The sequence below is a fragment of the Brachionichthys hirsutus genome, unplaced genomic scaffold (genome assembly GCF_040956055.1).
Source record: "Brachionichthys hirsutus isolate HB-005 unplaced genomic scaffold, CSIRO-AGI_Bhir_v1 contig_1191, whole genome shotgun sequence".
NCBI classification, from domain to species: Eukaryota; Metazoa; Chordata; class Actinopteri; order Lophiiformes; family Brachionichthyidae; genus Brachionichthys; species Brachionichthys hirsutus.
In genome coordinates this window covers 2,848-14,000 of record NW_027181111.1, presented here as the reverse complement: position 1 = coordinate 14,000, position 11,153 = coordinate 2,848, and the positions used below count along the sequence as shown (strand labels likewise).

At 48.7% G+C, this 11,153-nt stretch overlaps 1 protein-coding gene across 1 annotated transcript; it reads right to left on the bottom strand.

Moving 5' to 3' along the window:
• Positions 1–554: 554 nt before the first annotated feature.
• Positions 555–9,918, bottom strand: LOC137917281 (sodium/potassium/calcium exchanger 1-like). The gene is made up of 6 exons (XM_068760095.1): positions 9,789–9,918; positions 9,103–9,302; positions 6,501–6,764; positions 1,635–1,724; positions 1,260–1,426; positions 555–804 (listed from the first exon to the last, which is right to left on the bottom strand). The coding sequence occupies exons 1-6, from the start codon at positions 9,916–9,918 to the stop codon at positions 555–557; spliced, it is 1,101 nt and encodes a 366-aa protein (XP_068616196.1).
• Positions 9,919–11,153: the final 1,235 nt, after the last annotated feature.

Sequence of the window (11,153 nt, the reverse complement as noted above, 5' to 3'; positions counted from 1 at the left end):
ATTGCAGCTAGGGTTAGCATGAACGTTGCTGCTAGCCTAAGGGTTAGCGTCAACAGATAAAGCAATGTTATAAATGTTTTAGAAATCAGATCATAGATTTAGTTAAACGTAAACAATTGATTGATTGAATTGATTGATTGAAATATTCCCTGATTTCACACATTGTCATTTTTCAATCATCGTTTTCAGGTGTGATGTTTTTTTTATTAGTGGATTTTATTAATATTACTGCATTGGCATATTTGTAGAAAAGACTGTAACCATAGCAACAATCACAAAACTAGACAGTGTCGCCACAAAGACTGTCCCTCTCTTCATTCACGCTCTTGCTCGCTCGCCCATCCCCGCTCTCAGTCTGGTCATGATGTCTTTCGGTCCAGACTGCGAGGCGCGTCTGTCTCACGCCTCATCCAAGGACGCCAACTCACCGAAAGAAACCGATGTCAGACACAGCGGGAGCTGAAATACACCCACCATGGTCGAAACGGGGGGGGGGGGGGCTGAGACTGGCTAGCTAACATCATGAGTCTCTGCTATCGGCTCGGCCTTTTGTCTCAGATGGAGACGGGACAGGTGAGGACGCGTTCCTCCAGCAGGACGCTGAGGACAAGGAAGACGAAGTACAGCAGGAACATGGTGAGGCCCAGCATCCTGCTCATCTTCCAGCGACAGGCGGCGATGGAGACGATGACGAAGTGCAGCATGAGGAAGAGCAGCACGATGGCGCAGAAGAGGCCGTTGGAGCTGACGGCCACCGGCTCGCCGTTGTGGAGCAGCATGTAGAGCAGCCACGGGACCGGCAGCCTGGAACCAGAGGGCGGGGCGGGTTCTGTTAGTGGTGGGGCAGGAAATGAAGACTATCGAATCACCCGACGTCGAGTTTCGTGTTTCAGGATTAGCGGTTGATTGATTCTACCGTAGCCCGTAAAGGACTAACCACTGAGCCAGTGTTCAGCTGCTTGAACCGGCATCGCTAAATGGAACGCTCTGGACTGTGAATGCAGGACCAGCACGCGACTGAAACAACTTTTTCCACCATTATAATGGTTGGTGTTCCTCAGGGGTTAGTTTTAGGACCGTTCTCAATTCATTTATAATTTCTACGACGATGAATGTTCTTTCCGGTTAAACCAAATTTCTTTGATTCTCACAATCTTTGTAAACATTAGATGACGGATTTAGGGTTTACGCTTGGGTTGGTAATCACGCCCCGAACGCCACGCCTGACGCTGGGGCAGCGCAGTGTTGCAGCCACTCACCCTATAGTGATGTCAAAGATGTTGCTGCCCACTGAGCTGGACACGGCCATGTCTCCCAGACCTTTACGGGCCACGATGACGCTGGTAATCAGGTCAGGGATGGACGTCCCGGCCGCCAGGATGGTCAGGCCCATGATCTCCTCAGAGATGCCCACAGTCTCACCCACCTAGAAACGGCGAGGCGAGATCAAAGCCTAGCACATGATGCTAGCTAACTGGTTGTAGCTTCACATTTAGAGCTATGCTAGGTATCAGGCCATCTTATGCTGCGTTCATGACGCATCATAAGTTGGGAAAACAAACAGGACAGGTGTGCTCGAGTCCCGGTGGGTCTAGAACCCCTGTGACTCGTGACTTGGGCGACGGTGAACCAACCTGGTGAGCCCACCACACCATCAAGTAGGAGAAGACGCCGATCCACAGGATGGAGCCGATAAACGTCACGGCGAAGTAGCGCCTGGACGCCTGAGAGGAAGAGATGAAGAGAAGTAAACGTAGTCGCCAGAGGTTGGACTGCGTTTCCTTATTTAGCTAGCGAGCTAACTGCTCCGGAGAAAAGACGGTTTTTGGCTTTAAGTAGCAGAAAGGAAATAATTCAAAGGCTTCTTACTTTCCTAACTACCATCAGGACCTGCACCTCATTATTACATCATAATTCTTCCATTCTGTTTTATCTTTAAAAGCTGGGCTCTCATTGGTGGAGAACCAGGAAGACTGAACAGACTGGAACTCTAACCCTACAAACATGGCAGGACATTATACTGTGTAGGACAGTCGTCCCCAACCACCGGGCGCGGCCCGGTACTGGTCCGTCATGCATTTGTTACCGGACCGTTGCATCGATTATTAGCGTCTAAATTTGTCTTTGATGGTGGCGGGGCGGGGGGGGGGGGGGGGGGGTGCACATCAAAGGGTTACCTTTTGATGTGATATTCCACTTTGATGTGCTTTTGAAGTCATCTGGAGGAAACCTATATATACGAACACACGAACACTCTCAGGTATCTACCGAAGAACAATGACAATTACGAAGATGCGAGCATCACCACAGAACTCCGAGGAGAAGGCTCTGGCCCTCCATGCACAATCCACTTTACAGCTCGGTGAGCTTTTCACAGGATTCCTTGGGACTCTCACCAAGGAAGAGTGGGAGGGTCTTCAGTCAGGGACCGTTGATCCGAATACTGACGCACAGCTTGCGAATTTGTTCACGGATTTAGTTCAAGTTGTAACTGATGATGTGCGTCAAGCAGTTCTGGAAAAAGCTCCAGAACTGCTTGAAAAGATTCCCAGTTCTCCCCTGAAAGCAAAAACGTCAGGGACGGGCTTTGCTGTTGCACACCAGCAAGTCCAGGAAGCGTTGGAAGACGTGATTCCACCGGTCCTTGCCTTTACAATGGGTGTTCCAGAGGTCGTTGAGGTCATGACACCGTATGAAATATCACGGCTTTTGTCCAACGAGGTGATGAAGAGCTTATGCTCTTCGCCACACAGCAGCCCCGTAAAAACTGCGAACACGCCGGAAGCAAGTGAGCCGCGTGTCTTCAAAGATCCCGGGAACAATTGGTTGAGGATACTGCTGCACTTCAAGGTGCTCCTCCAGAGATTTGCACCCAAGGTCCGCAAATTCCTCTGCAGGAAGAAAGCGGAGGAAGTGCCGGCAGTGAATGTGGGAGATTTTATTCCTCCAGACGACGTGCGGTGTTCCATGAAAAACGCCGCCGATGCCGTCGTCCAAGACATGGAGAGTACCGATTTTAAAAGGGAAAATGTCATCTGTGAACCCACAGAAAGGAAAAAGGAAATTCTTCCAGAGCCACCAGAGGCCATCATGGAAGAGGAAGATCTCCCCACTGCAAGGGTCTGTGGTCAAGAAGAGAGGAGTGACGTCCAAACAGCAGCGTCGCCTGAAGACTTGGAGAAGCGGTGCCGCTGGATTGTCACAGTGCTCTTCTCAAGGATCTTCCAGGGGACGAACGTTGACATAACGGACATGACGGAAATGACCGAGCTGATGACGAGTCTGTTAGTCGCCAGGATGCAGGAGTCGAGCATCTCTCTGGAGATGGACCTGCAACAGGTCAAAAAGCTCGCCAAAGCCGTCCATAAGGAGCTCTGCAAACTGATGGACGACACGGGGACAGTCTGCATGATCCTGATGGGGATGAAAGTGCCAATTTACACGCTGGTCGTCGACATGCTGGTGACACGTCTGGAGAAGACCAAGACACAGAAGAGCAACGCTTTTGTTCGGGTCTTCAGGTCTTTCTGTGGCCTCTTTCGGAGGTCAAAGAAATCCGAAGACCCATCCAAGTCTTTTCGTTGAGACGATCAGGTCCGTGTACCCCCGCCCCCCACGCCTTGCAGGTCATAGGTGTTGCAGCACCTATCACCGCTGGCTGTGGGCGAGCGGCGGGGGTGCACCCTGAACATGTCGCCACACAGACAACCAGTCACGGCCCGGCATCATGTACCCCCCGCCCCCCCCCACGCCTTGCAGGTCATAGGTGTTGCAGCACCTATCACCGCTGGCTGTGGGCTAGTGGCGGGGTGCACCCTGAACATGTCGCCACACAGACAACCATTCACGGCCCGGCATCGTGTACCCCCGCCCCCCACGCCTTTCAAGTCATAGGTGTTGCAGCACCTATCACCGCTGGCTGTGGGCGAGTGGCGGGGTGCACCCTGAACATGTCGCCACACATACTGTATTGACAATTTAGAGTGATAAAATTCACAAACATAAATGAATTATTGAATAAAATTAGAAAATGTCTATCTTTGTCTTGTCTATTATATTGATGGTGTAGATATTTACATGAATCTTCAACAAGAAAAAAAAAGTCTTGTACTGTATCTTTATTCACTATTTGTAGTCCTGGAGTCCACTTCATTAACTATTTGTAGTCCTGGAGTCCATTTTATTAACTATTTGTAGTCCTGGAGTCCACTTCATTCACTATTTGTAGTCCTGGAGTCCATTTTATTAACTATTTGTAGTCCTGGAGTCCATTTTATTAACTATTTGTAGTCCTGGAGTCCACTTCATTCACTATTTGTAGTCCTGGAGTCCACTTCATTCACTATTTGTAGTCCTGGAGTCCACTTCATTAACTATTTGTAGTCCTGGAGTCCATTTTATTAACTATTTGTAGTCCTGGAGTCCACTTCATTCACTATTTGTAGTCCTGGAGTCCACTTCAGTCTCCAGTGACTTTGTCTTTGTTAGAAATGACTAGCGTTGTGTAACATTTAACATGGGAGAGGGCGGGACTTCCCCTTCTACTTTGTCCAATCGATGAGCGCCCCTTTCAGCCACGCGACGTTGCTCCGAAAGTTCGTTTCGTGAATAAATCACAGTGGCAACGCAGACCTTTTTAGCGAATTATAAATGCAGGAGTTTGCTCCCAAAGGAACCGAGTCCTCTTGGTGCAGTGTGAAAGCACCCCTAAAGAGGCTCAGATGCATCCATCCATTCATCCATCCAACAACCATCCTTGGAGACGAGAGGTTCTGGTTGGAACCCAGACCATCAGAAGGTTCTAGCTCAGACATGGGCAAACCACGGCCCGCGGGCCGTATACGGCCCGTTATGCTTTTCAATACGGCCCGCCAAACTTGTCCAATTACCAAAAAATTCAAAAACATAACTTTCATTTTGTCCCTGCAATACCCGTGTTTCACCAGCAGATGGCGCACTGACAACCGTTGGCGTGTAGCGAATTATTCTTTGCATTCGTTTCTTTTTCCCCATTGCTCTCTGACCCGTCTGTAGAAATGAGCGGACCAAAGAAAAGCAAAGTAGACGGTGAGGGCCGAGTGTTTAATAAAGAGCGCACAACAAGATTTCTTTTCACCGAAATCCGATCTACGGCTGCATGTCTGATATGCCAAGAAGCCGTTGCGGGTTTTAAAGAATATAATATCAGCCGTCACTTTGCCACAAAGCATGCAAACTACGCCAGCAAGCAATCAATGCAAGAACGGGAGTTCTGCCGTCGCTTCTCTGATTTAAAGAAAATTGACGCATCACTTCAGCTGGTGTCCCGTCCCGTCACAAGACCCTGAAACCGACCCGCAGGAGCTGCAGTTGGAACTGATCGATCTTCAGTCCGACTCCGCCTCAAAGGATAAGTCCAAGTCTCTTAACCTGAATGACTTTTATGTCTCACTTAACGAAGCAACGTTTCCAAACGTCCGGAGGACGGCACAGAAGATGCTGCTGTTTGGCTCGACCTCCGTGTGTGAGCAGACGTTCAGCGTCATGATCAATAAATCCCGTTCTTCTAATGAAGTGCGCATTTATGCACAGCAGTGGAACAACAATGAGAGCAGCAGGAATGATTGAGATTTAGTATTTCGTGTTTTGATATGTTTTGAATGTTTTAAGTGATCATCTTTTTTCAATAAATGTTGATTTATTTAACTTTACACGTTCATGTGAAATTTATTAAAAACAGATGCAATCACCAGGTTTGACAGATCACAGTGTCATTGCTATTTTAATCTATTTACATTTCTCCTCACACCGTTGTGCCAAAATATGTGTAAATGCTGCATCTTGCATATTCATTGAGACAAACGTACTACCTGCATTAGGGCTATTTCGCACATTTGAAAGACGCAGTTCTTCGTACACACTGTTAGTAAATCGGGTTGTACATTTATCTGTGTGTGTACTGTGCTATGAGGTTTGCACACGACACGCAGCGCTTTAGTATATCTGGGCCAAACACTCATCCAAAAGCTCCTGGCCCGGCCCCTCGGTCAAAATTTCAAACCCAATGTGGCCCGCACGTCAAAAAGTTTGCCCACCCCTGGTCTAAAAGGTGTTTTATTTTGAAAAACGGCTGGCTTTTCTTGGACGTGACATTCGCCTGTGAATTTTCTTGGTCGTGTGATACGTTACGAAACAACAGCCGTCAACTCGCGAAAATTAATCACGTAATTAATTAACGTAATTAATTCTTGAAAATTAATCAAGAACATTTTTGTGTTAATGGTCTATCGAAAATTGCCAAAAATCTTTCGGTGTGTGCTGAAAACGTCCTTCTCGTCTCGTTACCATGGTAACGTGCATGTGCGCGTGCACGCTATGAACGTACGTTTGCTTCCGAGTTCAGAGCGTTTCTGGCAGAGCAGTTTGAGCCAGAAATGAGGGACGCTGTCCTGCAGCATCTGGCAGCAGGGGGCGGGGCTTAACCTGTAATCTGGTTGTTGGCGGTGGCGGTTTGTGCTCACCGGGTTCCGGACGTCCGGCAGCGTGAGCCACAGCGGGAACACGATGGGCAGCAAGAGCAGATACGTGGCCCGCTTGGGTCTGGTTTCAGGCCACTCCAGAGATAATGGCTCGTTCTCCTCCTCTTCCTCCTCTTTCTCTTCGTCCTTGCTTACATCATCATCATCATCATCATCATCATCACTCTGACCAGAGTCGCTGCTCTCCTCGTGTCCGCTCTCGTCCTCAGCGCTGCCCTCTGAACCATCTGCTCCTTCAGGAGGCGCCTGCAGGAGAAACCAGACAAGGAGAATTCACTTTATTAGCTACTCCAGGAACCAGAGATTAGAGGCTCTCCTCCAGGAACCAGAGATTAGAGGCTCTACTCCAGGAACCAGAGATTAGAGGCTCTCCTCCAGGAACCAGAGATTAGAGGCTCTCCTCCAGGAACCAGAGATTAGAGGCTCTACTCCAGGAACCAGAGATTAGAGGCTCTCCTCCAGGAACCAGAGATTAGAGGCTCTACTCCAGGAACCAGAGATTAGAGGCTCTACTCCAGGAACCAGAGATTAGAGGCTCTCCTCCAGGAACCAGAGATTAGAGGCTTGAGGTGGTTTAATTTAAGGTGGATTAACTTAAGGTGGTTTAACTTGAGGTGGTTTAATTTAAGTTGGATTAACTTAACATGGATTAACTTAAGGTGGTTTGATTTGAGGTGGTTTAATTTAAGGTGGATTAACTTAAGGTGGTTTAACTTAAGGTGGATTAACTTAAGGTGGTTTAACTTAAGGTGGATTAACTTGAGGTGATTTAACTTGAGGTGGATTAACTTAAGGTGGATTAACTTAAGGTGGTTTAACTTGAGGTGGTTTAATTTAAGGTGGTTTAACTTGAGGTGGTTTCAGGTCCATCGTCCGAGCCGCTACAGTTTAATGTTTGTTTACACAAACGTTTCACGTTTAAACACCATAAATGTGGTTTTATGACTCCGCCCCGTCGGTCCCAGCGTTTCCGTTGGACGTGATCACGTGACGTCACTGAAGTTCAAAGCCCTTTCCTGCCGCTCGACGCTAAAGGTAACGACCCGAGGGTCTGCTTGAGGGACAGAACTGGACCCGGATTCTGTCCATGTGGGCCGTTCATGTTGGGGCAGTTTGCAGCATCACCACTAGAGGTCACTAAATCCCAGGTCTGGTTTCAGGACGCGTCTGAAGGCGTCTCCTGTGACGTCATCAGTATCGTTTCTGCTCGTTTCTCTCCGTCTGTTTCCAGGCAGGTATCGATCCTGCGCACCGACGATCATTAAGAGTTCCGGGTTCAGGTTTATTCTTAAACCTGCACGATCCAGATCCAGGTGGGGGGGGGGGGGGCTGCTTGGGGGAGGTCTGCGCCCTCCGAGTGACGCTCTAGTTTTTCATACTAAGTTTGTTTGTTTTCTTCTGGACACAACATTTAACAATTAAAGTTGTTTATTTACTGAACATAACGAGACGTTGTTGTTGGTCTTTGTTTTTGTTGTCATAACAAAGCTCATAGTTAATCAATACAGGAATCAATATGCTGCTGTAGGCCAGCACACTGAGCTCCTCCCCTCTATCTGGTTATTCATGTTATAAATATATGGGAGTAATCTCTCTCTCTCCTGTAGTCTTGTGCTCTCTCTCCCTGTTTGTCCCTCTCTCTGTCTCTGTCTGCAGGTCCTTCTGTCCGTGGTGCTGCAGAACCTGGACCTGTGTCCCTCAACACTGGTGTCCACACCGCCAGCCTGACTCCTCCTCTTCACACCCCATCCGGAGGTCGGTCATGTTCACGGAGTCTCCGTGGCTAAAGAGATGAGATTGGAGGCGGAGCAATGAGACTGGGATTATTCATGGCTTGGAGGCGGAGCAATCAGACTGGGATTATTCATGGATTGGAGGCGGAGCAATGAGACTGGGATTATTCATGTGATTGGAGGCGGAGCAATCAGACTGGGATTATTCATGGTTTGGAGGCGGAGCAATCAGACTGGGATTATTCATGGTTTGGAGGCGGAGCAATGAGACTGGGATTATTCATGCGATTGGAGGCGGAGCAATCAGACTGGGATTATTCATGGATTGGAGGCGGAGCAATCAGACTGGGATTATTCATGGTTTGGAGGCGGAGCAATGAGACTGGGATTATTCATGCGATTGGAGGCGGAGCAATCAGACTGGGATTATTCATGGGTTGGAGGCGGAGCAATGAGACAAACAGGTGGGAAACGTGTGATTTTATTGTGAAGCAGAACTTTCTGTCTCAAGAAAGGAACCAGCAGGACGAGTTCAGCCTTCGTCTCGTTAACGCAGGAAGTGATTGTGATCCGTGAACAGACAGGAAGTGCTGGGAGAGGGGCGGAGCCCAGTTCACCAGCAGGAGGAACAAAGACACGCCCGTTGACTCGTCAGTGTCCAAGTCACGCTGCAGGTTTCAGGAGGACTCGAAGCAAAGGAAAGTGTTCCTACAGAGGTGTGTGTGTGTGTGTGTGTGTTTATTTCTTACAGCATAAAAACTACATTTAATAACCATAAACAAACCTTCTGATTGGTTGAAGCGCTTCTTTAAAATGTCAATGTTATCTTTGTACACCGCTTGGTTCGTCACTTCGAACCTCATCTGGTGGGTCCAGTACTCTGGATCCTCTGCTGCGACTTTGTCCATCCAGTCCTGTTTGGGTTCTGCTCTCATGCTGTTACTGTCATAGTGATACATCTGAACGTCATCCATCAAACCAACGGACACGAACTCTGGGAAGTTTGAGAGTCCAGAAGACGCCGTGTGGAAATACTTCACAGAGTGAGTCTCTGAAAGAAAAACCAGAATCCTGATTTGAGGTGAATAAATCTCTGAAATCTGTGATTTCCTCCAATCAGCAGGTTGGAAGCTGCTGATTGGAGGAATCCTGCCTCTCTTCAACGACCAGTAACTCCAGAAGGGAAACGGTAGGAACTCTTTCTCTTTCATTTCCTCGGGTCGGTTCTGCTTAGTGATAGAACCTAATGTTCTGATATCGGGCAGTGAGGGACACCGCCGGTCTCCGTCCCCCGTTCATAGATCAGTGTGGAAACAGTGCGGTCCAGTCCAGGCTGGGTTCTGAGGCTGACGCGGGTCAGAACTCAGGAGGGTGTTGACTCTGATCCACTCTCTGGTGGACAAACTCTATCATGAAGACGCAGCCCTAAACCGGTTTGTTGTTGGACCTCAGCAGAACCACCGACCGACACCAGAACACCTCTGAGGAGGAGGTTCTGAACCCATCACATGAAAGACGACAAAGAAAGAAGAACGACCTTCCTCCTGTCCCAGGTTGACGGGCCCCTTCTCCCCGGGGGCCCGGTGGATCCCGGATCGGCACCGTGATGGTGAGTCCAGAGACTCCTCGGTTAGCGTTGAGCTCATGTACCTCTGAATGGGATCCATTTTGTGTCTGAATGGGATCCATTTTGGGTTGCCTCGAGGGTCCGGTCCGGGGACGGGGTTCCGTTTAGCGTCCGTTACGCAACACGCTTACGGTTCACACTGAACACACAGAACTGAACTCGCATCCGCCTGCCAGAAAACGCTGACGTGACAGAGTGTCTGTTAGCATCCCGGGGGCGGGGCAGGGGAATACTGCAATGGAAGAATGAAATACTGCAATGGAAGAATGAAATACTGCAATGGAAGAATGAAATACTGCAATATTAAAGCTGTAATAACAACATATGTTCATAATAATATGGGTTAGCATTGCAGCTAGGGTTAGCATGAACGTTGCTGCTAGCCTAAGGGTTAGCGTCAACAGATAAAGCAATGTTATAAATGTTTTAGAAATCAGATCATAGATTTAGTTAAACGTAAACAATTGATTGATTGAATTGATTGATTGAATTGATTGATTGAAATATTCCCTGATTTCACACATTGTCATTTTTCAGTCATCGTTTTCAGGTGTGATGTTTTTTTTATTAGTGGATTTTATTAATATTACTGCATTGGCATATTTGTAGAAAAGACTGTAACCATAGCAACAATCACAAAACTAGACAGTGTCGCCACAAAGACTGTCCCTCTCTTCATTCACGCTCTTGCTCGCTCGCCCATCCCCGCTCTCAGTCTGGTCATGATGTCTTTCGGTCCAGACTGCGAGGCGCGTCTGTCTCACGCCTCATCCAAGGACGCCAACTCACCGAAAGAAACCGATGTCAGACACAGCGGGAGCTGAAATACACCCACCATGGTCGAAACGGGGGGGGGGGGGGCTGAGACTGGCTAGCTAACATCATGAGTCTCTGCTATCGGCTCGGCCTTTTGTCTCAGATGGAGACGGGACAGGTGAGGACGCGTTCCTCCAGCAGGACGCTGAGGACAAGGAAGACGAAGTACAGCAGGAACATGGTGAGGCCCAGCATCCTGCTCATCTTCCAGCGACAGGCGGCGATGGAGACGATGACGAAGTGCAGCATGAGGAAGAGCAGCACGATGGCGCAGAAGAGGCCGTTGGAGCTGACGGCCACCGGCTCGCCGTTGTGGAGCAGCATGTAGAGCAGCCACGGGACCGGCAGCCTGGAACCAGAGGGCGGGGCGGGTTCTGTTAGTGGTGGGGCAGGAAATGAAGACTATCGAATCACCCGACGTCGAGTTTCGTGTTTCAGGATTAGCGGTTGATTGATTCT

What these genes read in the sequence shown, in the direction of transcription:
- LOC137917281 (XM_068760095.1), bottom strand. Translation starts at nt 9,918, where the DNA reads ATGGATCCCATTCAGAGGTACATGAGCTCAACGCTAACCGAGGAGTCT. An exon ending in CCCACCAGATGAGGTTCGAA is followed by an intron (nt 6,765 to 9,102) that starts GTGACGAACCAA and finishes TTTCTCCTGCAG; the next exon opens with GCGCCTCCTGAAGGAGCAGA. An exon ending in TGGTGTGGTGGGCTCACCAG is followed by an intron (nt 1,427 to 1,634) that starts GTTGGTTCACCG and finishes CGCCGTTTCTAG; the next exon opens with GTGGGTGAGACTGTGGGCAT.